The sequence below is a fragment of the Rattus rattus genome, chromosome 6, assembly GCF_011064425.1.
Source record: "Rattus rattus isolate New Zealand chromosome 6, Rrattus_CSIRO_v1, whole genome shotgun sequence".
NCBI lineage: Eukaryota > Metazoa > Chordata > Mammalia > Rodentia > Muridae > Rattus > Rattus rattus.
The window spans coordinates 24,256,756-24,284,750 of NC_046159.1; the positions used below are offsets into that span (position 1 = coordinate 24,256,756).

Consider the following 27,995-nt stretch of genomic DNA (forward strand, 5'->3'; position numbering starts at 1 on the left):
ATTTAGCTCAGTGGTAGAACGCTTGCCTAGCAAGCTCAAGGCCCTGGGTTCAGTCCTCAGCTCCGAAAAAAAAAGAAGAAAAAAAAAAAGAAAAGAAAAGAAAATTAGTCAAAAAGCATATTAAAAAAAAAAAAAAAAAAAAAAAACAAGGGCTGGCTCAGGGGTTAACGAGCACTGACTGCTCTTCCAGAGGTCCTGAGTTCAAATCCCAGCAACCACATGGTGGCTCACAACCATCTGTAATGGGATCCGATGCCCTCTGCTGGTGTGTCTGAAAACAGCAACACTGTACTCATACATAAAGTAAATCCCTAAAAAAAAAAGAATATAAAATAAAGATATTTTAAAAAAAATGAAAACCAAAAATTATGAGATCTGTTTTGTGTTGGCCAACTACTCCTCGGCATGGGGACTGCACTGGAGTGTGGTTTATATGCCCAGTGACACTCCATTGAAGAAAAGTCATTTTTTCCCCTTTTTCATCAGGTATCAATTACTAATTGCGTCTTGGTTAGGGGTGGGACTTTGTATCCACTCTTTAAACTAACATGCAAATAAGGTGGGCCTGTTCTACCCACCAACCTTCCAATTCTTCCAATGCTACTACATTCCATAGCATTTTAAACACAAAATACTATATATATTTCTCTTTTTCCATCACTTAGAAGCTAAGTAAACCCAGTGGTAGGGATGAATGCTTGGCTATAGGGAGTGGCACTATTAGGAGGTGTGGCCTTGTTAGAGGATGTGTGTCATAGTAGAGGCAGGGCTTTGAGGTCCTAAATGCTCAAGCCACATCCTGTGTGAAACACGCACGGTCTTCTCCTTGCTACTGAGGGTCAAGATGTAGAACTCCGAGTTCCTTCTCCAGCACCATGTCTGCCTGAATGTTGCCATGCTCCCTGACATGACTATAATGGACGGAACCTCTGAACCTGTAAGCCAGCTCCAATTCAATGTTTTCCTTTATAAGTGTTGCTGTGGTCATGGTGTCTGCACAGCAGTAAACCCTAACCATGACGGGTTGACAGGGTACTAACAAGAACACCCTGTTTCACATTTCTCCTCTCCCAACCTGGCAAAAAGTAGTGAGAAGCGCCAAATGAGATAAAAACTAGAAACGTTCTTTTCTTTTTTTATTAAGAAAGCATGCAAAAAACAAAACAAAAATAAAAACAAAACAAAACAAAAAAACCAAACAAGTTGTGAGCCCATACACCCCCCCTTCCCAGCCTGCACCAATGCAAAGCATTATGGGTGGTGTAAAGAACTCACCAAACCAGAAACATGGGGTTGAGGAGAGGAAGCCTAGGATAGGTGAATCAACACAAATGACTTCTCCTTTGTCCTGCTCCTCTGCTGTCTCCCCTGTTTCCTCTTACAGGCAGTGACCCCTACAACTGTGCACACATCACCCAAGACAACAGCAATGACTATACTTCATGTCCAGCAACATCGGACCAACAAAATAAGCGTAGTTCTCTTTCCATGTCACAGAGGGCATGGGAAACTGAGGCCCAAGGGGGACCAGGTTTGAACTGCCCCATTCTGCAAGCCTGACCCAGGAGAGGCTAGAGCCTCAGGGGGGCCTAAAGCCTCCCTTCAGTCTCCAGCCCAAGGCAGCTGCTCAGGCTGCCCACCAGGGAGACTGGCTCTCAAGACATGGAGAAGCCAGGGGCATCAGGGAGTATGACTCAGCCTATGCCCCCCAACCTGGGGCAGATCTGACCAGGAAAGGTGCTCAGGAAAAGAGGTGGTACTCTGCAAGGGCAAGACCTTGAGGAAACCAAAGGGGAGCCGTGTAGAATACACCTGAATGGAAGGAACAGCAAGAGATGTCTAGTAGGACACAGGCAAGGTGTGTAGGGAAACACCCCTCTCCCGGGAGGGAAATATTGCGTCTGTCATACATCGGCCCTACCAGATGCTCTCCAGTACACTGCACACTGTGCTGGAGCGCACTCTTTTTCCTTATACTCCCTTTTATTTTCCTTACAAAGAAATAAAGTGCTCTTTAGTGAACTGCCCCCATCTTGCCCCCTTTACTTCACTGGACTCCACCAGTCTCATACATAAGCCCCCTTCTAAAGAAAGGAAAGGGGTTGATGAGGGGAAGTGAGAATGGGAAGCTCAGTGTCTTGGAAATCATGGATAAATAAGAGAATATGAACGAAAATCACAGAGATTGGCCCTGTGGAAGATACAATACATTTTGTCTGTTTCAGAAGATTTAGTGAAAATAAGATGGAAGTGAGATTGGTCTTCTCTCTCGCCAGACAACCACACACTTGCTAAGAACTCTGCAGCGATAAATCATGGCTGCTCATTTTAATGGAGACTCCTCACTCTGAGCCTACGAGGGCGCCTTGCCCTCGCTGAGCCCTGACTCTGTATTAGTCATTTCCGTCTTACAGTTTTCATTGCCTGTCAAAACCAAAAGCTTCCACCCCACCAACAGGAACTTCAAGAGAAGCATCTCCCTGTGCAGTTAAACAAACGACAGGTCCCCACCCAGGCCTACGCCAGCTCCCTCACGTCCCCCCACCCTCCCGTCAGCAGTACCACAGGTCTGCCAAGGCAGGAGGGAAAGAGGTTTCCACAGCATGTCTACGACATGAAGGGACTAGGAGTGAGAATGCCTTCCTTTTGTCTTTTTGAGAATCCCAGAAAATGGGAGAACAAAAGATAAGACAGGTGGAGGATTTGGACAAACAGCTTTAGAAAGACAAAATAGTATTTGCTGAAGGAGAAGAGATGATGGAAGGTCATTGATATATGCAGAATAGTCAGTTAACTCTCAGAAAGAATTCCTTTTCCAAAGCCAAAATGCCTTAAATTGAAATTGTTTCCGAGAAGCTAAACTATGATGGACAGTGGTCTTCGTGCCTGAGCAGACAAGCAAACCTCCTAGAGCAACTGCTGGGAGAAGCCAGGGGTGCTTTGGCGTGGCAGTGCACACCCAACCTCACGCTGGGTTATACCGACTCCGGCTCCGTGGCATTCCACCGAGTCCAGCTCTCCAAGTCCAGCCGTCATGGCATGAGGACTGCCGAACATAAAGTAAAGATTGGATGTATAATGGGCGAGCTCAGAGGACACAATTAGCACCATTGAGTAAAGCTGCAACGTCATGGTTGCCAAGCAGTGTCTTAGACTCCCCTCTACTGACTGAGGCCTCTGCAGGCCAGCCTGAAACAGGCAGGACCAGAACACAATTCAGAGCTGGAAGGTGGGATCAGCACTGAGCTTCTCGGACAGAAAGGTGAACTAGAATGTAAAGCCTTCCTTGACAGCTATCATGGCCTCATCTTGCGGCCTGAAGATTTCAAATGGGCAAAGCCCAGGTAGGAGGGCAGGAGACTGGGCAGCAGATAACCAATAATAATATAATTAGAATAATAATAAAAGAACTAGGAGGGAACGAAGAATGAGGAGGGAAAGAGGATTATCCTCGGCAGCATCTTGCAGTGGCTTCTCTGACAGAGAGAACAGAAGGAAGCTATATATCTATATACAGGTTTGGGGAGAATGGGCAGGACTGTTCTTCCCCCGTGGCTGGAATTCACCACCAGGCCTTAGGCTGATGTCCGCTGTGATTTGTTAAGTGATCAAGTCCCAGTCGAAGTCATCAGTGATCTCCTCATTGGCACTAGGAGGTGGGACAGGTGGCCGGGGAACCATGTGGTGTGCTGTCAAGAAGAAAGACAGATCATGAAAGAAGCTGGAGGAGAAGCAAGTTCCATCAGTCTGGACGGGGAATGAGTGCTCTACCCCAATGACACCATGAAGAAAGCTGGAGATAACACTGGTACAGTCAGCCTACAGTCCAGTCAGCCTACAGTACAATCAGTCAGTCTTCAGTTAGCCTACAGTCAGTCAACCTAGAGTCAGTCAGTCAGCTTACAGTCAGTCAGTCTACAGTCCAGTCAGTCAGCGTATAGTCAGTCAGCCTACAGTCAGTCAGTCAGCTTACAGTCAGTCAGTCTACAGTCCAGTCAGTCAGCCTACAGTCAGTCAGCCTACAGCCAGTCAGCCTACAGTCAGTCAGCCTACAGTCAGTCAGCCTACAGTCAGTCAGCTTACAGTCAGTCAGTCTACAGTCCAGTCAGTCAGCCTATAGTCAGTCAGACTACAGTCCAGTCAGTCAGCCTACAGTCAGTCAGCCTACAGTCAGTCAGCCTACAGTCAGTAAGTCAGCTTACAGTCAGTCAGTCTACAGTCCAGTCAGTCAGCCTATAGTCAGTCAGCCTACAGTCAGTCAGTCAGCCTACAGTCAGTCAGCCTAGAGTCAGTCAGTCTGTCAGCCTACAGTCGAGTAAGTCAGCCTACAGTCGAGTCAGTCAGCCTACAGTCCAATTAGCCTACAGTTCTTTTTTTAACTTTAAAGAATTTTTTATTTCATGTGCATGAGCGTTTTTAATGCTTCTCTCATACATTTTATCCTGACTATAGTTATTCTCTCTCCTAAACCCTCCCTCCAACTCCCCTCTCCCCCAGATCAATTCCTCCTATTTCCTTTCAAAAAAAAAAAAGAAGAAGAAGAAAAGAAAAGAAAAGAAAGAAGAAAAGAAAAGAAAGAAGAGAAGAAAAGAACAGACCTCCCAGGATATTCATCAAACAAGATACAGTAAGACTGGGCACAAACCTTCATATCAAAGCTGGACATAGAAACCTGGTATGAGGAAAAGGATCCCAAGTGCAGGCGAAGGAGTCAGAGATACCACCCCCCGCTGTTGGAACACCAAGCTACACAAGTAAATGCAGAGGACCTAGCTCAGCCCCTCTATCCCCTGGCTCCTACGACCCTTCCTCTCCATCTTCACAGGGCTCCCCTGGATCCGCCTGCCCAGCGTCTGGCAGTGGGTCTCTCTGGATGACACCCCTGTGATGACAGCTGGGTTCCTTCTGTTGCAGACTAACAACTCAGTGACACCCCAGGAAACACACTGGAGCAAGTGGTGATCTGGCGCTATCCTGCCGTAAACTCTGCATCTGTGAAGAGTACCTCACAGTGATAAAACACCTTAGTTAGGTGATAGCGTATGAAAGAGCAGTGCAGAAAGTCACATCTGCTGCTCCCGGACAAAGAAACCGACATCACCCTCAACACTGAAAATACTTGTGACCAGAGAAGATGGCGACGGTGAACCGCCTTTTCAACATGAGGAGTCTGTTCCTCTGCACTGTCTGCGGTGGTTCAGTGCCTCCCTGCACTCAGCCTCCCCACCATCAAAGACGGTTCAAGCCCACGCTGAGGAAGCAGCCCAGTGGCACTGCGCTTGCCCAGCATGCGAGAGACCCTAACTAAGTTCAGCCCAACAGATGACAATACAGAAACAAAACAACAACACAAAACAAACAAAAACCGACGTGTTGGCCCCAGACGTCTGACACTAGTGATCAGGTGACAGGAAACCAGACATGGGTAAAAGCCGTTTATGTGAAGCGTTCACTTCACTTGCCCATCTTCCCTCTTGGTTCCAAAGCTGGACATAAATATCCCTCACAGCTGTCCTTCACTTATATTCATAATTTTATTTCCTTTTGGTATTGTAGTTGCAGGATTTCTTTTTTTAATTTTTAAAAAATCACTTTGTTGAATGTGTGTGTTTTGCCTGCACGTACATCTGTGCATAACATTCATGAGTGCCAGCAAAGGCCAGTAGAGGGCGCCAGATCCCCTGGAACTAGAGTTACAGACCACTGCAAGCCAGGTAAACCTTGTGGGTGCTGGGAATGAAACCCAGGTCCTCTGGAAAAACAGCTGGTGCTCCTGACCTCTGAGCCATCTCTCCAGCCCCACAAGGTAAATTTAAAGCCAAGCTAGCAGGGGGGAGCTCGGAGGTAAAGCCCTTGTATAGTGTGTGTGAGGTCCTGGCTCCATTCCCAGTACCACCAAACAAAGCGAATTTAATTAAGTAAGAGTGCCTTTCTTAGTCGCACCTATGCCCACCTCCCTAGAGGGTAGCTCATCTCATCCTGCAGTCTTGGAGACCATGACGCCTCACCCATTCTAGCAGGTACAGACAGAAGGGCAGAGAGAAGATGTCAGAGGAAAACAAAACAACACTGAGAGGTGGGTGTGCTTGTCTGTGAAACCCTCCCCAGGGCTTACGTGGGCGACTGTATCCTGCTGAGTCTTGGGTGGAGATTGGGTACATTGGTGCTGGGCCAGGGTAGAGATGAGAGGCTTGCGGGTGCCCATAAGAGTTCACTACCAAAGCAAAACAAGAGTCACTTTAATGGGGGATTACTGTTGTCAACACGGCAGGAAGGGAAAACATGTCTCTGTCTCTCTTCTGGTCTTGCTTTATAGATTCTACATGCAGGAAGCATTCTGCAGAAGCCACCGGCCTCAGCTCTTAGGCTGGGAAGGGCTGGATCAAAGGTGAGAGAACAACCAGACACTTGATCAAGTCTCCATTTTCACTGGCTCGAGTGGGATGCAGGTGATGGTTATTATGGGGACAATTTAGAATAAGGACTTTCTTTAACAAGTCCCCTCTCCTTTCAAAAAGTAATTCTTATCTTATCTAAGTAAAAGGAACTTAGTCTGCGGCTTCTGCAAAAATCCTTTAGGCCCGCCCGCAGGACTTATTGACTATTCCGTCAACAAGCTGGTCCCGGGCTCAGCCGGGTCACTGCCTGGAAAACTGATTGGCATTTCTCTTTCCCTTCCCTTCACCCTTCACTTAGTTCAGTCTCCGCTTCTCTGGCAACTTTGCATCTTACCTTGGTTCATAGACGGCTCCGGTTTGCCGCTGGTGAGAGCACAGGAGTCAGTGATCCGGGAAGGGGCAGGTGGTCGGTGGGAGCCCCCTTGCGGGGGCATGTGACCAGTCTGGGTGAGGAAGTGGTTGAGGGAGTCACACAAGTTGGCGATGTGATGCTGATCGAGGGTCCAGTTCCTCTGCTCTGCCTGCCGTAGGCTCTCCATCAGCTCTAGAAACAAGAACGCCAGCCATGGTAACCCCGAGAGAGGCGCTGCCAAAGCCCGCACCACACCCGTCCCTGGTGCGCGGTCTCCTCACATCTTGTACCACTAATGTCGGGTACTAACGATAATGACTTATACCTTTCTCTTTTTTGCTTCTATAAGCATTTATTGAAATGTGATATGGTAACAAGAATCATTAAACGTGCCAGTTTTTAATTAGAATTTTCTTCTCTACGACTGCATACATTAACCTTATGCTGCACGACACTTTTAGAATAAAAAACACAGACTAGAAGCAAGTCTACGTTTTTCACTCTAGCTAAGGATGCTTCTTGCAAAACTTGAGACTACTTTCTTTTTTGCTTAATGGGAGTCCTAACGTGACTACCCAGAGGCCACAAGTTACTTCTACTATTATTTGTTCCTTGCCAAATTCTTATTTTAATTTGCATCTCCTTGATGAATAAAAATGTTCAAAGTGACTTAATGAATTCACTATCATCTCTCTGCCAAGAAGCAAAACTGCAAAATGGTGGCCCAGAGTCTCTGAATTCTCAGGAGCCTTTCCTCTTCCCCAGAAGACGACTAGCATAAAACATTGCAATATTTGAATAATAGCAAAATTTCCGGTCAAATCTAAAAATATCGATAATATGTCTATCTTGTATAATATGCAAATGAAACTCTGTCCCAAACGCACTTGGCCATGCACATGGGTTCTAGCACATCCCCCACTTCCCTCTCCCAGAAGCGGCCCCCCCTTCCCTCTCCCGGAAGCGGCCCCCCCTTCCCTCTCCCAGAAGCGGTTCCCCTCTTCCCTTTCTCAGAAGCGTCCCGGTCCCCGTAAGCGCCAACCTGAGAACTGGGACTGCTCGATGCTGGACCAGTTGAGCCGGTTCACCATTTTGAAGCTTTCCTTTAAGGAGTCAATATTGGAGCACCAGTCTGGAGGAAAGGCTGTGAAGAGAGCGTGAGGTGGTGAGACAGGGAGAGCAGTCTACGCATGCAAGGTTCTCACGGCGACCCAGCTTAACAGCTGCATCAGCACCAGAGCTGGGCACACTCCCTCCCTGGAGATGCAGGAACGGAAAGGTGCCCTGTCCATTAGGCACCACGAGCAGAGATGTAAAGCCATCCTAGTTCATCTGCGAATATGGACCGGGAACAAGGAAATCCCCAACCTCAATCCTCCAGAGTACAGGGCTTTCGGTAGTGACTTCCATGGGCTGAGATGAGGTAGGAAGGCAAGAGATTGACCCTAAGAGACCAACTGTTAACTTTTTCACCCATGGTACCTCCGTGCTGGTCAGGAAACAGTTCACTCCTGCTCCTCCCAGCTTTCTCTGTACCCTTCTTACTCACCAAAGCCGGTGCTGTTGATGGGTGCCTGGCTCTGTGCCTGCTGCTGTGGTGGCTGCTGGGCAGGGTGGGAGTGGGGATGGTGCTGATGAGGGTGGTAGCCTCCATGCTGCAGTGGGGGAGGGTGCATGGCCATCCCAGTAGGGGGGCCGTAGACTTCAGCTCCTGCTTGTTTTCCCCCTGGTGTAGTACAGCCATCGGGGCTTGGGGTGTGCAGTGGAGGGGCACCCCCTACATTTGAGGGGCCCTGAGTGGGTGCCTGCTGCTGCTGCGGTTGTGGTTGCTGGGGTGGGGGCTGAGACTGCGGCGGTGGCTGCTGCTGCTGTTGCTGCTGCTGCTGCTGCTGTTGCTGCTGCTGCTGCTGCTGCTGCTGCTGCTGCTGCTGCTGCTGGTACATGTAATAGTTGTTGGAAGGCGGCATGTCTCCAAGGAGTGAGGAAAAGCCTGCAGGGAGAAGAGGAAGCCGGCAAATGATTTGGGCTACACGGTTTTGCTAAATGACATCTTCTCTCAGGATGAGAGCTCAGGCAGGAAGAGTTGAAATGACGGCAAGAGAGAACCATGTGTCGCTTCTAGTAGATAAGAGACTGGAAAAAGCAGTTAGGTCTGCCCCACTGGTGACCATGGGAATATTAATAAAAAATTTTAAAACCTCACTAGTGACAATTCATACTACTTTTAAGGGATTTCGATGTAGGACTGGGATTGGTTTCAAAGGAACTCACATAGCAAGTGAAACTTAAAACTTAAACTCTAATTAAAACACAGCTACTGGGTAGACACTGCTGCACCTGACTGTCCCTCGGTCCCCTACTTGTATTCAGTACCTAGGGAATGCAGCTTGGGTGGGAAGCGGCATGCGGACAGATTAATCTCTCAAGCCAAATGGGCAAGGAAGAACTAACTTGCAGGAGTGTCCAACCTGCAGCCCCAGGCCGAATGAAGGCAGCTCAGGATAGCTATGGATACAGCGAACACAAAATCATACTCACTGAATCTCTCCGAATCACTGAGTCTCTTAAGAAATTATGAGGGTTTTTTAAAGATTTATTTATTTATTTATTTACCTATCTATTTATTATGTATACAGTGTTCTGCCTGCATCTACACCTGCAAGCCAGAAGAGGGCACCAGATCCCATTACAGATGGTTGTGAGCCACCATGTGGTTGCTGAGAATTAAACTCAGGACCTCTGGAAGAGCACCAGTGTTTTTTCTTAACCTCTGAGCCACCCAAGACGTTTTCTTACATTTTGTTTTCTGTAGCTTAACCACACAGTGCTCATGTGTGAACTCTGAGGGTGACATTATGCTGTAATCTCAAAATGCTGGACAAACCTGCTATCGTCGGAAGCCTGAGTAAATATTCACAATGTCCTCACTGCACACAGTCTGATTTCTGACTTGTTTCTGGCAGTCTCTCCAGGTCCCCTCCCTCCAATCCATTAGCAATATGAGTTGTGCTAATCTCTCAAGCAAATGCTAACACCTTAGGCCACACTCTAGAGACTGATCCCTTAGGTTATAAAAGAAGAAATTAATTGCTGGCCACAGAGCCCACTGCCCACACTCCCAACACTTAGGAGGCCAAGGTGGGAGGATCATGCTGGGCCCAGCACTCCAGAGGCAGAAACAGGAGATCTCTGAGGTGGAAGCCAGCCTGTGCTACAGAAGCCTTGTTACGAAGAGAAAAGAGAGACTGAAACAGGAAAGGAGGATGGCAGAAGAGACCTGGGAGGAGGAAACAGAGAGAAAGGGGAGGAGGAGGGAGCAGAGGGAAAGGGGAGGAGGAGGGAGCAGAGGGAAAGGGAGGAGGAGGGAAGAGGGAAAAAGGAGGACAGAGGGAAAGGGGAGGGGAGGAAACAGAGGAAAGGGAGGAGGATGGCAGAGGGAAAGGGGAGGAGGAAGAGGGAAACCTGGGAGGAAAGGGGAGGAGGAGCAGAGGGAAAGGGGAGGAGGAGGGAGCAGAGGGAAAGGGGAGGAGGAGGGAGCAGAGGGAAAGGGGAGGAGGAGGAGCAGAGGGGAGGAGAGGGAGCAGAGGGAAAGGGGGAGAGGGAAAGGGAGGAACAGAGGGAAAGGGAGGAGGAGGGAGGAGGGAAAGGGGAGGGAGGGAGCAGAGGGAGGGAAAGGGAGGAGGGGAGGGGAGGAGCAGAGGGAAAGGGAGGGGGCAGGGGGAAAGGGGAGGAGGAGGGAGCAGAGGGAAGGAGGGGAAAGGAGGAGGGAGCAGAGGGAAAGGGGAGGAGGAGGGAGCAGAGGGAAAGGGGAGGAGGAGGGGAAAGGGGAGGAGGGGGGGAGGAGGGGGGAGGAGAGGGAGGGGGGGAGGGGGGGGGGAGGGGGGAGGGAGGGGGGGGGGGGGGGGGGGGGAGGAGAGGAGGTGGAGGAGGAGGAGAAGGAAGGGGGGAGGGGGGGAGGGGGGGGAGGGGGGGGGGGGGGGGAGAGGGGGGAGGGGGGGGGGAGGGAGAAGAGGGAAAGGGGAGGGAGGAGGGAGCAGAGGGAAAGGGGAGGAGGAGGGAGCAGAGGGAAAGGGGAGGAGGAGGGAGCAGAGGGAAAGGGGAGGAGGAGGGAGCAGAGGGAAAGGGGAGGAGGAGGGAGCAGAGGGAAAGGGGAGGAGGAGGGAGCAGAGGGAAAGGGGAGGAGGAGGGAAACTGAAGACAGACCATATCAGTGTTCACAGTTTCTCTCAGCTGAGATCGCAGACCTCAGAGAGAAGAGTTAATGTGACTGAGGCCCTGTGTCCCTCATCACTCTGCGTAGCCCACGCTGCCTACACTGGACTACCAAACAGAACCACAAGGTCCAACAGCTCCCGTGAACTCTCAGCCCCACCGCTTCTAACTTCCTTCTTAAGAATACATGAACCGGGGTTGGAAAGATGGCTCAGTTGGGTAAAGTGCTTGCTCTGTGATTGTGAGAACCAATGTTCAGATCCCCAACATTCATGTAAGCAGTAGGAAGGTGTGCAGCCCACCTATAACCCCAGTGCTCAGGGCGGCAGAGACGAGGGGGCTCCAGAGCAAGGTGACTGGACTTGCCTAATGGGCAAGCTCTGCGTTCAATAGAGCAACAGGTGGGGGACGGCTGAAGAAAACACTTGAATTGACCTCAGGCCCCATAGGCATACATATCTACTCATTCACACAGGACAACTGTATACACACACACACACACACACACCTGACCATACAAACACACACACACGAACATGCAAACACACATGCAAAAATGTGTGCATATGTGAAAGAGCTCCAGCACGCGCATGTGTGTGTGGTATGTGTGTGAGCTTAGTTTTTTTGTCAACTTAACACAAGTTAGGGTCATCTAGAAAGAAGGAACATCCATTGTTCAACTGAGAAAATGCTTCCATCACACTGGGCAGTAGACGCGTGGGGACATTATCTTGATTAATGATTGATATGGAGAACCCAGACCACTGTGGGCAATGCCGACCCTGGGCAGGAGGGTAAGAAAGCAAGCTGAAGCCCAGCATGGTGGCACACAGCTTTCCCAGCACTCAGGAGGTGGAGACAGGCAAGTCTCTATGAGTTCAAGGCCAGCCTGCTCTGCATAGCAAGTTCCAGGACAGCCAGGGCTACACAGAGAAACCATGAAACTCAAGAAAAGAGAAGAGAGCAGGCTGGGCGAGCCATGAGACATAAGGCAGTAAGAGCATCGCCATGGCCTCCGATCAGATCCCGCCTCTCTCCCCTCAAGGCTCTCTCAGTCATGGTGGCTACCACAGCAACAGAAAGCAAACTAGAATACTACACAGATATGGTCATCGGGGAGGGCTGAGCCACGCCATCTCTCCCACCCAATGAGGACTTTAAGTCACTCTCGATAACTGTGGAGTTTGCAAATGGGTAAGATCTTGGCTGCTGTTGGAAAAGTACTTTATTAACTGTGTTGGGTGTGGTGATGGAGTGTAGAAAGGTAAAGGAGAGGCTCGCATTGCTTTGTGATGCAACCGCATTCACAGAGTGCAACACGATGCCTGGGAAATCCACTCAACTATTTCCTCTTCGAAACAAGTTCAGTGGCGAATGAAATAAGCTCAATGAAATAAGGGTAACGAGGCCAGGGGCTTCCCACAGCCACCCTGCTGTGGCTTCTATTTGCACTGTTTTACATTAAAAACTAACAGATAAAAAAACCACACTAGCTTTAATCCCAGCACTCAGGAGGCAGAGACGGCCATCGCTCCAAGTTCAAGGCCAGCCTGGTGGGCTACTTAGTGAGGTTCAGGACAGATAATGCTACACAGCAAGACCCCGCCTGGAAGGAAAGAACAAAACAGGATAGGGCAGTAGGCGGAGTGAGGGTCAGTGAGGGTAGCTGAGCTCCCACTGTACAGCCCTGGCTTCACCCCCAGCACATGTAATGGAGCACAACTGTAATCCCAGCAGTCAGCATAAGAGGAGGAGCAGAAGTTCAAAGTCATCCTTGGCTACATAGCAAACTCGAAGCCAGCCTGGGATATCTGTAATTCTCTCTCACCCTAACTGACTGACTGACTGAAGAAGAAAGTTAAGTCGTTCTTATTACAAAGCGTAAGGATTCTTGAGGAGAGGGTGTCAGCACTGCCCCCTAGTGGTCATACTCTGAATGGCTCCTGAATGGAGCTGTGGCACTGTGGTAGAGCACTCGCCTAGCACACGCAGCCCCTGGGCGGGATCCCAGGATCGGGGTAGAGGGTGCCGGAGAAATCACTGCCTCTGGATGACCCTCCAGTTCGTTTTCTGAAGGTAATAACCTAGGGAGTCAGCTGTCTGTACCAATAGTTCAGTCCTTGTGTCTCCTCTGACTAGAGACCAGGTCCATGTATTAAAACAAGAAATCGGGGGCTGGAAAGATGGCGTATTCAGGTAAATGCATTCGCTGCCAAATGCAATGCAAGTTTGATCCCTGGGACCCTATATGGTAGAAGAAGAGAACTGACTCCCACAAGCTGTCCTCTTGTGTGCTATGACATGTGCAACACACCCCCCCACACACACACACACACTGTGAAAGGTAATCTCAGAAAACCAATGAAGACAGAAAGCAGGGAGAGAAGAGAATGGTACCACTTATTCGACAGTATGAGGAACTTTCAGTCCCAGCAACCAGAAGAGGGAGACATGCAATGCAGAACTCTGTAAGTTCAAAGCCAGCCTGATCTACCTAGCAAGTTCCAGACCAGCCATAAGGATGTCACACGCCTGTGCCCCTGCAGACTCACCGTGCTGGGAGGAGGAGGACCGCTCCAGCATGGACTTGTAGAGGTTTCGGAAGGACCAGCTTAGGTCCTGAAAGTTGATCTCGGAGTAGGAGAATTTGAAGTCATGGTTGGTGTTGTAGAGGGGAGGGGCACCCTCTGTGCTCTCCTGGCCTGGGGCCCCTGCTGCCACTGCTCCACCATCCACAGGCCCTGGGCCCTGCAAAGACAGCAAAAAGAGTGACCTATGTCCCTTCTGAAGCAGTATAACCTTCCAAAGGCCACAGGGGCTCCAGCCAATGACACAGGATCACCTGCTCTTCCTGATCTTGTTGGCTCACCTTGAACCTGGCCATCACTCTCCACCTCCACGCACCCTTCTCTAATGCACCCCATGCCTCTCTGTCCCTCCTTCCTTCTGCCTGGGTTTCCCTCTTTTGTTTTTTCCTTCTTTCCCAATCTATCTGCCTAGCATACCACAGACCCCAAATATGCCATTGTGAACAGAGAGATAGCCCAACCCACTGAACCACCCATCCAGTCACCCTATGCATGTCACCTCAGCTCCCTACCTGGCTGTAGTTGGCCATGGAGGAGGGGCTCTGCAGTGACATCTGAGGATTGCCCTCGTGAGAGAGTGAGGCTTCTCCACTCCCTGGAACACCTCCCCGGGGGCTTTTGCTGGCCTCCTGCTCTGGGGAGTCTTGGGATAGCTGAGAATTGTGAAGGAAGAGAAAGCTGTATGCAGGGGTGAGACACCCGCCCACGATCCATGCTGCTTCACCTCGCTGGTGTGAACCCACATTTATCACAGAAATGACTAAAATCCAAGAAAGGGATCTCCCAAAGAAGAGAGAACTTACGTCATCATCTGGAGGGTGTCTTCTCTTCCGGGAAATGTCAGGGCAGGTGTCAATTGTCCAATAGGAGCCCTGGAAGGGGAAGCCAACCCCAGAGGGAGAGAAGCATTACCTATACGTTCCTATTGGAAAGTCTCTAATAGCAGTCATGCTGAAGATGGGGTGAGGCTGGGAATGTAACTCAGTGTGTTTGCCCAGCATAGAAAACGCCTGGTGTTGGATTCCCCAGGACAGAATAGAAGAGAGGAAGAAGGAAGTGAGACCAAGCAGGAGAGAATAGAAAAAGGAAAGGGAAGGAGGGGAGAGAGAAGAAGCCGGGCTGGACCTCCAGACAGAATCCAGAGGAAGCTGAGTACTAGTTAGGGGTAAATCTGACCTCAAAGGTCACGGATCAGCAAACACAAGCTTTAAACGTTCAGAAGGGGCAGAAGAACAATGGTAATTAGGTCAAAGAGCTGGGAAAGGCCAGAAAGCCTGTTCCTTTCCCCAATGACCTGAGGCAAAAGTGCCTTGGGTGATAAAATCTGTCACTCAGAGAGAACCTCTCCCTTCTCCCTTTGGAAAGGAAGACCTGAGACTGCATAGAAAAGCTTCCAAAAGGTTAGTAAAACCCTGTCTCAAAAAAAAAAAGGTGACTAAGCCAACATTTTACATGTAGAAACAAAAGAAGGGGCCTCGGGAGCCTTGGCTACTGAATGTGAGACTCTATCTCAAAAAATAAAAATAAAAAGGCTGGGCATAAGTACATGCTTTGTTATTTGTTTGGTTTTGGTTTCTGTTTTTTTAATTTTTTTCAGACAGAGTCTCTCTCTAAAACCCTGGCTGTCTTGGAATGTTCTACATACTCACACAAATTCACTTGTCTCTGCCTCCTGAGTGCTGGGACTAAAGATGTGTAATACCACACCTATTTTGATGCATGCCTTTAATCCTGCCTCTTGAATCTCTGAGTTGGGGTTAGCCTGGTCTACATATTAAGTTCCAGGTCAGCCAGGTCTACATAGTGAGACATTGTCTCAAAACATAGACAGAGAGAGGGGAGAGACAGAGACACACACACACACACACACACACACACACATACACACACACACACACACAGAGAGAGAGAGAGAGAGAGAGAGAGAAGGAAAGACAGAGAAGAACCTCAAAGACAACTCTATCATAAACATTTCTATTAAAAGAAAAGGATTTCAGAGTCTTCCTTAGTCACCCATTCTAGAGAAGGCCCAGCAGCTTGGCAACCATGCTCTTCCTTTGGGGAAACAACGATGCTTCTAAAGCTAACATGGTTTCCTCTTCCGGTAATTAGAACAGCCACGGGACTCTGAGTGTCAACTCTCCTTCCTCCTCCCTTTGATTCCTGCAGCAGCTCACCTTCCCAGGATCATCCCGAGGTCTGGGCACCTTCCGGAAACACTTGTTAAGGGAAAGGTTGTGTCGAATGGAATTCTGGGGAAGCAAAGAAGCAAGTTAGGTCTGAGCATTGGGTAAACCACAGTTTTCCCAAAGGGACACAGAAGAACATTCAGTCAAGTTCCAGGGCGAGTGCAGCACCCCAGCGCTGTATTGTTGGAGGGAGAAGAACACAGAGAGCGGAGGGGTGAGGGAAGAAAACCACCAAAGTTAGAGGTGACGGTGACCAGATGGTCATAAAAGTTAACTTTATAGCTTGCCGCCTTCCTACCAAATTGACAACACATATATAAATGCCTCAAGCCAGGAGGATCTCTGAATTAGAGGCTAGCCTGGTGACAGCAAGCTCCAGGATAGCCTGAGGTACATCATAAGACCCTGTCTTAAAAGACAAACAAAAACAACAATAAAACTGGTCGGGGGTGGTGCCCCACACTCAGGAGACACAAGCAGGGGAGGGACCACGGTCACAGTGAGTTCTAGGGACTGCATAAAGACCGTTTCTCTGAATAAGCCAGGTGTAGTGCGTGCCTTTAATAACCCCAGCTCCCAGGAACAAGAGGCCAGTGTATCTCTCTGAGCTTGAGTTGAGGCCATTCTGTTTTACACAGTGAGTCCCAGGACAACCAGAGCTACATGGTGAGGTTGGAGGCAGTAGGGAAAGACTGCTGACGGGCTGATGAGATGATTCAGGGGGCAAAGTGCTTGCCACACAACCCTGGGGTACCCGAGCTCAATCCTTGAAACCCACATGCAGATGGATGGGAAAGAATCAACTCTGACGTTATCATCTGACCTCCACATGCACATCCTGGGGCACGCAGACAGACACACACACACATCATAATAATCATAAAAATTTTAAGTAGGAGCTGGGGAGATGGTTCAGTGGGTAGAGTTTGGCACCTAAGCGTGAGGACCTAAATTCAAGTCTCCAGAATCCACATTAGGTGTAGCCCACCACACCTGTTATCCCAGAGGTTTTAGGATTATATGAGGTAGAGACATAAGAACCCCTGGGAGATCACACTAGCCAGTCTGCCCGGCCTCAAATCAGTTGGAAGATGAACACTATACACCAGGCTGTCCTCTAACCTCCACAGCCACATGTGGTATGCATGGACTCATGCTTGCATACACGTCCTAAACACACACACCAACAAATATCACACACCTCAAAGTCACCTCTACCTCATTTCTCAATTCCTTATGAAAAGCAGGAGAGCCTCTACTCTGTGCCTCTCTCTCTCTCTCTCTCTCTCTCTCTCTCTCTCTCTCTCTCTCTCTCTCTCTCTCTCCTCTCTCTCCTCCTCCTCCTCCTCCTCTTCCTCCTCCTCCTCCGCCCCCCCGTGTGTGTGTGTGTGTGTGTGTGTGTGTGTGTGTGTGTGTTTCTCTGTCTTTATTACCTTCTTAAATCCCCTCCCCATGCCCTGAATAAACTCTATTCTATACTAAAACAACAGAAAAGCAAGAGAGCAATATTTTATACTGTTTATAGACATTAAACAAGTCAAAAGCCATGCTTGTTCTATGGGGAGGTAGTCAGTGAGTAAAGCTCACAGGTGTGCGGAATAAGTTAACCCTCCAGAGCCCACCTAAAGCCAGGAGCGTAGCATGGTCTACAATGCTAAGCACTGGGAATACTGTGTTGTCTTACAGTAGACACGAGACAGTGCCCAGAAGCCAACGGGCCTGCTCTACACAGTGGTTAATAGAGACCCTGTCTCAAACAAGGTAGAAGGCAAGGACCAACACCCGAGGTTGGCGGTCGGAAGACGGTGCTGGGGCACACAAGCTTATGGTACTATTGCACCCTCACTAACACGCAAGACACATAAACGCATACAACAAAGACTAAAACAAAACTAATCTCAGGGCTGAAACAAAAGTACAGACAACTTTCATTTTCTCAATAACAGATGGACATCTGCGGAAGGAAAACCGCAGTGCGCATGTGTCAGTCAGTGAATGACCACATCTGGAGAAAGGAAAAGCCGCAGTGCGCATGTGTCAGCGAACGACCACATCTGGAGAAAGGAAAAGCCGCAGCGCGCATGTGTCGGCGCCTAAAGAGCTGTCGCCTAGAGGGACACATTTACCACCGGAAGACTGAATGCTTTCAACAGCCCCAGTTCATCATCTGGTTTGGAAGTCAACTGGTGATTTATAGAGTGAGAAAACCACATTTAATTCCCATTCCTACTCAACAGTTGGCAAATGAGTGGCTGCTCCAAACGATTACAACGAAGCCTGGCTTAGCAGTACATGCCTGCCATTCCAAGTATACGGAGGTCAAGACAGGAGAATCAGTAGTTCAAGGTCAGCTTCAGCTACATCGTAAGTTCTAGGCCAGACAGCCTGAGCCACCCGTGACAGTGTCACAAAATAGAGAGAGAGAGAGAGAGAGAGAGAGAGAGAGAGAGAGAGAGAGAGAGCGCGAGAGCGCGAGAGCGCTACATAGACAGATCTATCTTTGTGGTTTGTGTGTTTTGGTTTGGTTTTTGGGGGTTTTTTGGGTTGTTGTTGTTGTTGTTGTTGTTGTTGTTGTTGTTCGTAGGGGGAAGGTCTCACTATGTAGCCCTGGCTGGACTGGAACTTGCTGTGTAGACCAGACTGGCCTTGAACTCAGAGATCCACTTGCCTATGCTTCCAAAGTGCTGGGGTTAAAGGTGTGTGTCACTACACCTGGCTAAAAAAGATATAGTTGGGCTGGAGAGATGACTCAGTGGTTAGGAGCACTGACTGCTCTTCCAGAGGTCCTGAGTTCAATTCCCAGCAACCACATGGTGGCTCACGACCATCTCTGATGGGATCCTGAGCCCTCTTCTGGTGTGTCTGAAGACAGCGACAGCATACTCGCCACATATTTATATATGATATATCATATATAAATAAATTTTATACACACACACAGATATATATATATATATATATATATATATGATATATATCAGCCTTCTTTCTCCTCTTTAAAGAGGGCTCCTATTGTCTTGCCAGTGAACCAGCTACTGGTAAAGACCCTAACTATTCTTTTTTTTTTCCTAAGTACACAATGCTTCAAAAGACGACGATTATCTGCAAGGAAGCTATAGAATTTGATGAGTTTCCTACCAAAGTAGGAGTCAGACCTTTCCTTGCTCAATGACTTGAACAGAGCAGAGTGGCAAGAAAGACATGAAGTCAAAGACTGCCCTTTTGGGGAATCGGACAATGAGAGGGTGTGGCACAACAGCGTCCTGCCACTTCCTAACTATATTTAATGGCCTGGCACCCCTAGTGTCTCCACGATAAAGCTTCTGAGGCCGATGAGCTCCACAGTAAGTAGAAGCCAGGGTAGACGATTAGGGATCTTAAGTTCCCGTATGCCTGAGACAGGTCAGAGTGAACCAGACCAGGACGAGACAAAAGCAGAGAAGGGTGCTAAAGGCTGGATACAAGCCCTGCTCACAGAAACAGTCCCACCTTCCAGCCGATGCCGGCGTTCTTGTAATAGGGGAAGTTGTCGCAGATCCAGCGGTAAATCTCACTGAGAGTCATCTTCTTAGCTGGAGAGGAGTTGATGGCGTAGGTAATGAGGGTGGCATAGCTGTACCTCGGCTTGCCATCTTGGTGGACTGATGCCTCATCTTTGCTGAGGGTGGCGTTTGGATCTGTCGGGGAGCCTGGCGAGCACTTCCGGGTGCCCCCTGGAGGCCCAGCCTGAGAAGCACTCCCAAGCTTCTCAATAGTGGCTCTGAGAGTCAGCTGTGGCAGCCAGTCTATGGAGGTGAGGCTACTCTCCAGGTCGGAGGCCATCGTACTTCCAGGTTCTGCAGAAGGACAAAGTAGGAAGGCAGATGAATTTCCTCTGTTTACTCCATTTCTAACATGGAGGGCAAGCACCCTCTTTCCATTTTAATTCCCATTTAATAACTCTCTCCTGGGATGACCGAGTGCAAGTACCAAACATCCACAAGATGATTGAGTGCTTCTTTTTTATTCATTCATTCATTCGTTTATTTATTTACTTTTGTTATTTGAAACAGGGTTTTCCTGTGTAGCCCTGGCTGTCCTCAAACTCACAGGGATCTGCCATCTTCTGCCTGCTTCTGCCTCCTGAGTTCTGGGATTAAAGGCGTGCACCACTGCTAATGTATGTGAGTGCACTGTGGCTGTCCTCAGACACACCAGAAGAGAGTGTCGGATCCCATTACGGATGGTTGTGAGCCACCATGTGGTTGCTGGGATTTGAACTCAGGACACCTGGAAGAGCAGTCAGTGCTCTTAACAGTTGAGCCATCTCTCCAGCCCCTCACACCACATCTTAATAGAGAGTATGACCATGAGGCCTCTCCCTTCACAAAGGATCAGATATCAAACCCCACAGAAAATGAACTATTCCCTCGATTCTTTTTATAGTCCCACAACAACAATATTTTTAAACTCAATATAAGAATAATTTAAAAAAAAAATCAACCCCACTTAGACGGCAGGTAAAATTAGCCAATGTCTGTTCTCCGATTACGTGACACTTGTATGTTATATATAGCATCCACAAGTACATAGCAATAGCACATGGAAAGAGAGCAAACGTAAGTGTGCACTAATGAAGCCCACGCTGACACCCTTAAAGATGGTTCACACTCAACATCAGCTCTTCATCACACACGTGCCTAACATAACTCGTCCTGAACACAGCCAAAGCGCAGTCTAACAAGTGACTGGGCCTGGAAGCACAATCTCAAGGACTCCAGAGGCTGAGGCAGCAGGATCACAAGTTCAAGGTCTGCCTGGGCTACACAGTCAGTTCACTGGCAGCCTGGGCAGTTCAGTGAGATCCTGTCTCAAAATAAAAAGTAAAATCGGGGGAAATAGATAGCTCAGCAGTTTGGAGCACTCCTTGCTCTTGCAAGGCTCGGGTTCTATTCCCAGAGCCCATATGATGGCTCACAGCCATCTATACACTCCACTTCTGGGGAATCCAACACCCTCATCTGACCTCCTAGAGCATGATGTGCACACGCATGTACACACACGCCCGCTCGCGCACACACACGTGTGCGTGATACACATTCATACATAGACACATGCAGGTGAGAGACACACACATACACACACACACACATATAAAATAACTTTAGAAAAAAATTAAAAGGGTTGGGGATTTAGCTCAGTGGTAGAGCGCTTGCCTAGCAAGCGCAAGGCCCTGGGTTCGGTCCCCAGCTCCGAAAAAAAAGAAAAAGGGAAAAAAAATTAAAAACCAAAAGTGGGGCTGCAAGTGTAGCTCGGTATAGATAGAGTACTTGCCTGAGTCCCTGGATTCCATCACCAGCACCACAGTAAATAAATAAATAAATAAATAAATAAATAATAAACAAACAAATAATTGATGACAACCAGTATCAGCGAGGTACAAGGCTGACGCGTGGACAATGGCGCACATCCGGAGGTCACAATATATACACGGCATACACTACCAACACAGCACAAAGTCACACAGAAGATACAGATTCTAAGTACACCACCGCTGCCCTCACACCTTTAAAGCTCCCGCTAGCAGGTTCCTGCCCACACACACCAGCACCAGGAAGAAGTCATCAGCAAGGCCCTCCCACCTCCCCGGGCCTGCTGGGCTTTACCGAGCCAGGGAGACACCCAGCTGTGTGCACACCGGTAACAATCAGATAGCCTGGCTAAAAATAGCCTCCGTAGGGCTAAGAGCTGGCTCCCCTTCCCCGCCCTTCTCCTCCCTCCTTCCTTCCCAGTCAGGCACGCAGGCTGGCTGCACCTCCATGCAAACTCCTAGAGCTTCGATTCCGCCCACGCCTGATGTTTGCCAGCCCTGCCGCCAACCAAACCGCCTAGGCTCTCACCACCAGGGAGGTGTGACAAGTTTAGTGGAGGAGGGTGAAGAATAGGGATAGAATCTGTTTTGTGGCGGCAGGGTCTGGTGAGGCAAACAGGCACTTCCTCGGAGCTGAAGCCGGCAAGCCCCCCTAAGCCCTTGCTGTCTAACAGGTCTGTGCCTGCACAGCCGCCGGATTCCAGCGAGCATTTCTTGCTTAGTACCACCAGATCAGTGCTCTGCACGAGCCAAGGCTACCCCCTCAGAATGCTTGGAAGGCTGGTGATCTGCCAATCCATAGCCAAAAGACCCAGGACCAGACCACACCAGACCAGACACTTGCAAGGATGCAGACTCACACACTTGGCAAGCCCAAACTGTCTCAACAGGACCCCTACTGTCTCTCTTAACCCCAACACTGCCGACAAACCGTTCCCAGGCGCTCACTTTCTCATCCTAAACTGTAGTTTCGACACAGACACTTGCCCTTTTCCTACAGGCCAGAATGCTCATTCACTCCCCTCCTGACCAGGTCCCACCCTTGGAATCGACCTGTGCTCACATGTACCTGGCCCAGTGCGCCCAACCAGCAGCACACCTAGTCTACAGAGCTGAAGAGAATATCTTCCTTGCCTCAAGGGTCGAGGAAGCAAGAGCCTTAACTACACCCCAAGCGTTGTTTGAGCGGAGAAAAACAAAGGGGCCATGTCTGTAGCTGGCACCAAGAAAGCCTACCCATTCGGCCTTAGCTCTCTCACCAGCGCCCTCCTTTCCACCCTCATAGCACCACCTCGCCCCAAACCATCAACGTGGAAACTTGGGAAACAATAGGGACACGTCATCTTTCCACGAAGCCACACACCTTCTAGCATTTTGCTGTGTCAAAGCACCCCGGCCTCTGGACTACAGTAGGGAGCCTGAGCAGTGTCGGTTTCATAGGTGGGATCTCCGAAACCAACAGTGAAATACCAATAGGCAAATTCCCAAGGACTGGGCTCATTCCCAGGAAGAAGCCTGGAAAGGCTCGTTACCCTTCTCCCTAGTTAGTCAGCGCTGCCCTCCTCAGCTCTGTCTGTGTGTGTGTGTGTGTGTGTGTGAATGAGTCTACACTGCCCATGCTTGTCTCAAACTCCTGGGTTCAAGCAATCCTCCTGCATCAGCTTCCCAAATTGCCAGGTCTACAGACATCAGTTCCCTAACCTCCATTATCTCCCAGTAAAGAACCCCAGAAAATCTCATCTCCAGAGCCAGAAAATTTCAGTTATTCCCTCTGAAATACTCTCGACCCTAACCAGGACTGTGGAGATGGATTTGAAGTGTGTAGAGGCCTCATAGAGCCCATTTGACATGTGCCAAGCACCAGGAATTTCTAAAAGGGAAGCACACACAACACACATACCTGTCTCTTGCCTGCACCCTTGCCCCACAGGACACTGAGATTAGACACTAACCTTTCTCCACCACTCCCTCCCCCAGGGCAGCCCTCCAAATGCAAACCTCAGTGCTCACAGGGCCTGGTCCTCCTGGTCTCACAGCACTCCTCTGCTCCTTAGCCTGGCCTTACCCCCTCACTTCCCCATTCGTAAAAGGCAGTGGAGACTGACTGAGCTTCCTCTGTCCTATTCCTCACCCCAGCACTGACTCATTCAATGCCTGCCCCCTAGGGATCCCTCGCTCCCTGGTGGAGTCTCGATGCCTCAGTTTCCCCCTCCAGTAAAAGCGATGAAGTCATAGCCCCTACCAAGGCTTCATCCCTGCAGGGACAGGAAGGAAGCTAATCAGCTCGTAGCTGCCACACATTCCATGCTCCCCAAAATAATGGCACAAGGCTAATGTCCAGGGCTATTATTAGAAAAGCAAATGAGAGGTAGTTCCATTTCTCGGGCCAGCCAACCTAGTTACCCAGACCTCTCTCTCCAGGTGGGCCTCGTGCCACTGGCCTGGGCAGAACCCGAGTCAGGCCACATTCTTCTCTGCGTGCTGGAAGACTGGAAGGAAACACAGAGTCTGGGAAAGGTAGCCAGAGGGCAGACTCCATCACATCCACCGGGCAGCTAATGACGGACCACAGTGCCGACTACAGTGCCGGGGAAAGGCAACAACCAAAACAGGGCCAAACAGAAAGTCTTCTCTGGGGCATGAGCAGCCAGTGGGGTGGGACCTGTAAGATCCACGAGAACCTGCACATTTACTGCCCATATTACCCCGACAGCTAGGAACTGCTCTCCACATGGTACCCAAGTCAGTATCTAGGAGTAAACTTCCCCAGCCAAACTAACCACCTCGTGACCCGGCAGGCCGCCTGGCTTTCAACCCAGCTCTGACAGACAAGTCACTTAACTTCTCCTGTATCCTAATTTCTATCTCTGTAAGAGAAGACAAAAGTTCTAAAAAGTTTGTTCTGGTGGCACTCTTGGGAGGTTGAAGCAAGGAGGGTGACCATGAGTTTGAGCCAGCCTGAGCTACCCAATAGTAAGCTTAAGGCTAGCCATGGCTATATAGTGAGACACTATCATGGCTATAGCGCACACGCACGCACACACACACACACACACACACACAACCTAAAAAGTTAAAAAATTTTTTTTTTTTTTTTTTTTTTTTTTTGGAGACAAGGTTTCTCTACATCTCCCTGGCTACAAAGATGTCCTGGAACTCGCTATGTAGACCAGGCTAGCCCTGAACTCAGAGATCCACCTGCTTCTGCCTCCGAGTGCTGGGATTAAACGTGTGTGCTACCACCGCCCAGTTTAAGATTCTTTGAAATAAAGATTAACTTTCCTACAGGAGCTGTGAGGATTATGTACTATGTCTTAGTGTGTTTAAAGCACTTAGTAAGTGAGACTTTGCTTTTGAACGAAGGAAGAACAGGAGTATCAGTCGGCCGGGTGTATGTCTCAGTGTGTCTAACAGGCAGATACAGCCCATAGTTCAATGCCAAACACCAAAGAGTTTTAACGAAGAGAGAACAATAGGGCTAGAGAGATGGCTCAGCCGTTAGGGACACTGACTACTCTTCCAGAAGACCTGAGTTCAATTCCCAGCACCCACACGGTGGCTCACATCCATCCGGAACCTTAGTTCCATGGGTTCTGATGCCCTCCTCTGGTGTGCATATGCGTAGAGAAAATATTCATATACATATCAAACACATGGGAAATAAATCTTTCAAGAAAAGAGAACGTCAAAAATTACAGCGGATCGCAGAGCATCAGCCGTGCAGTGAGTGTGTTGCCAAGTCTGAAGCAAGCCTGCCGTGGCTGTCAGGACATCAGAATTTCAAACATTTCCCTTGAGTTCATCAGCCCAGGACTGATTAAGATCAAGAAGCCTCAGAGGATGTAGGAAGCGGGGAAATATCATCACCTGTCTTTCAGGGGATTTGGGTGCAGTCATAAGATACAGGCTGGGAAAAAAGCAAGCAGCCCCTCACTGACTACTGAGAGGCAAGAGAGTTACGGAACTTGTAGCAGAGCCAGCTGAATGAGTGGTCTGCCTGGAGTAGCGACACCACAGCCCACACTGTGCCTGCCACTCAGAAGTCGTACTCCAGCATCTGGTAAAGTGCTTTGTAAGAAACAGACCGCTGCTATGGCTGACACATCTCTCAAAAGTAGGAGAGGCCGTTCTAGACATGGAAGTAAAGGGTCTCAGGATGAAGCTTTCTTACCAGTCCTGGAAGAAAACAGGTCCAACCTGAGAAAGGCCTGCCAAGCTGCTTGGGATGACTTGGCTGGGGCTGGGGCGGGGGTGGGGTGGGGGTGTCATGGGAATTCCCACTGGTGGGTGAGGGGGACGGCTTTCCTCCCAACTGGTTATCTGCACCCTCACCTCTTCTAGGTTTTGGCAGAGAGTCTCCTGCTTCTACAGGCCTGCCAGAAATGGTTCTAAGGGATCAAAAGCACGGTCTAAAAACCACCAGGATAGCCTTCTCCATGTACATACTCAAAACACAGACACCAAGCCACAGTCACTCCCACTGAGAAACGTGCACATCACTCTACAGCATAGCCATTGAAACTGTGGACTACATCCCCGTTTCATGCATCGCCACTACACAGACCTTCCAAGATCAAGTAGGCAGGCAGAGACTTGGGCAAGCCAGGTAATCCACCCGTGGCCCATAAAGGGAGGCAGAGACTGAAAACCCAAGGGGAGGAAGCCCCATACAGAAGATGAGGCATGGTCCAACCACCAGACAGGAAATGCAGAGTGACCTCGGGTGAAAGGTCAGAGCTCTGTTACAAATAAAGCCCTGGCTTTATTTCTTAGCACCCAAGAAGACTTCTTAGCACATTTTCCCCTTCTTTTTCTAAGGATTCTGAATTTTGAGGATTTCCTATAATAGGGAGAAAAAAAATCAACTCAAGGTTCCTGGGACCCAGAACTAAACAAGGGAGGATGGGACCAGTAGGTGTTTTCCTGAAGGAAACTCTAAACACCTCAGAGGTCAGACCTCCCTGGTGGTCAGTTGGTGCAGACAGGAGGACAAGTGGAGGGCAGCTGTGAAGCACCTTCCTCTCTTCCTCCAGACATCTGACTTTTTTTCCTGAGGAACTGTCAGCAAATGGCATTAGGTGCTAAGGCAGATTGGGTATCTAGAAAGACTCCAGCCCACCAATGTCATTACCCTGACAGTCTCTTCTCATCCCGGGACATGAGGATTCGCATTTCCCCTTGGCTTTTACACAGAGAGGCAGATATCCAGCCTGAAGTAGGGGCCTCCCTCCTGGCATCCAAGATAGAGTGGGTAGGGACCGGTTGCCAGTCAGTCGGGCAAGCAGTCATTGTGATAGACTGGAAAGAAGGTTCCTGTTGAATATTAAACCGACCTAGGCATGCCCTGGAAAATACAATACAATATATAAAATGTCCGCCACGACTGCAGTCATTTACTGCAGGTCCACTCAGCAGAGGACAAGACCCAAAAATGGACAGTGCTGTGGGATTCTGGCTGTGCTGTGTCCTCAGTTACTAACACCACGGCGTCCTGAACCGCACCTGTTGTCTGTTCTCAGTTCAGAGCATCAGCTTCTCTAGGGACTGCAAATGACCCATCCCTTTGGACTCCAAAATCTAAAAAGGCCACTTCTCAGAGTCTCTGAAGCAACATGTGGCCTCCGGTGCAATGGCTCCATCAGAAGACATTTCCCGGGGGTCTGGGCTTTTACTCTACCTTCTCTTCCAATGAACCCTAAGATCCACCATTTCAGCTCCCCATACCTACTGGTGTCTAAAGACTACAGAAGAGAAAGCACTAACCTGTCTCCAAGGTTCCCCCGGCCGCTGGAGGAAACCACCTGGTACAGAAGTTTGAGGTTGCAGGGACTCCCCTCTTTAGTGGCAGGTGACAGGTGACATCCTCAGTGACTCTTCCAGTGCCTGGCGGAGCCTCCCAGGCTGGAGAGGGGAACTGAGTCCCCTGAGGACCAGGAGCCGAAGGAGGAGGAGGGGGAGAGGGAGGACCTACCTGGGGAAGATGGCACACCCCCCACACCCTGCCTGCTACCCTAGGGAGGAGGGGAGGAGCCTCTCCCAGCCAGGAGTTGTCTCCTCCCCTTTGGGGGAATCCCCCTCCCCCCCAAACTGGATCTTTCAGGGGCTGAGGGCTCTTTCTGTCAGTTGGTGATCTGAGCGGAGGGGCTCGGCCCCGGTCCACTGTCTGGGTGCACGGAAGTTGAGGGGCGAGGTCTTCTACTCTCCAGCAAACTGGAACCAATTCCTGGCGGTTCCCTGGAGGGTCCTGGCTGTGCGTGTCAGGACGCCTCTCCGCGGTGAGTCCCGGGTGGGACGCGGGGTGCCTACTCCACAGGCATAGCTCCCTTTCTCTCTGCCTCAAAAGTCCCGAACTGTTTGGAGTGCGTTGAGGCGTGAGGTCTCACTCCAGGTCCTTCAGGTCCCACTATCCTTCCCGACTTCTAGGGGTCTCCTCTAGAGCCACCGTGGGAGGGACAGCCGCGTGCCCTGCGGCGGTCTCTTCTGGCTGTCCCGGGAGTGGGGAGGGTCCCCCCTCCCAAGGGAGAGGGGCAGGTCCGGGCACTGGGTGCCCCAAGGGTGGGGTCCTCGCACTCCCGTTCCCGCCCGGCCGGCCGGCCTGGGCAGCAGGGTCCCGGAGGCCGCGGTCCCGGCTCCGGTTACCAGCTGCCGGGCGGCAGCGCCTCCCTGGTCGCGTCCCCTGTCCGCCGCGCTTCCCGGCGCGTGGGGCTCCCCGCGCTGCCACCTCTGAGGCTCCAGCCGGTCGGGGCTCCCAGGAGCCGGCAGGCGGACAGGCGCGTCAGGGGCTCGGCTCCAGGCTCGCTCTGGCTCCGCTGCAGGCCCCGGCTCCTCCCCGGCCTCGGCGCCGCGCTCCGCGCCCCTCCCCCTCCCGCCGCCGCGGCCGCCGCCTCCCGGCGCGGGTTAAGGAGG

General features: G+C 50.1%; 1 protein-coding gene across 2 annotated transcripts; it reads right to left on the reverse strand.

The window, feature by feature from the left end:
- Positions 1-1,119: 1,119 nt before the first annotated feature.
- On the reverse strand, positions 1,120-27,900 carry Foxj2 (forkhead box J2). Of its 2 annotated transcripts, XM_032905734.1 has the most exons (12): positions 26,853-27,900; positions 26,221-26,433; positions 19,229-19,575; positions 15,728-15,802; positions 14,354-14,422; positions 14,063-14,203; positions 13,515-13,710; positions 8,300-8,740; positions 7,793-7,894; positions 6,733-6,942; positions 6,116-6,214; positions 1,120-3,689 (listed from the first exon to the last, which is right to left on the reverse strand). In XM_032905734.1, the coding sequence occupies exons 2-12, from the start codon at positions 26,324-26,326 to the stop codon at positions 3,601-3,603; spliced, it is 1,875 nt and encodes a 624-aa protein (XP_032761625.1). In that variant the 5' UTR covers positions 26,327-26,433; positions 26,853-27,900; the 3' UTR covers positions 1,120-3,600. The 2 variants fall into 2 exon arrangements, with proteins under 2 accessions (XP_032761625.1, XP_032761626.1); XM_032905735.1 differs by lacking the exon at positions 26,221-26,433.
- Positions 27,901-27,995: the final 95 nt, after the last annotated feature.

Bases quoted from the DNA above. Each gene is read 5' to 3' on its own strand.
- Foxj2 (XM_032905734.1), bottom strand. From the start codon at position 26,326: ATGCCAGGAGGGAGGCCCCTACTTCAGGCTGGATATCTGCCTCTCTGT. The intron at 15,803-19,228 runs GTGGGACTGTTT...TTGCTTCCCCAG, and splicing joins ACGCCGGCATCGGCTGGAAG to AATTCCATTCGACACAACCT. The intron at 6,215-6,732 runs GTAAGATGCAAA...TTGCTTTGGTAG, and splicing joins GGAGCCGTCTATGAACCAAG to TGAACTCTTATGGGCACCCG.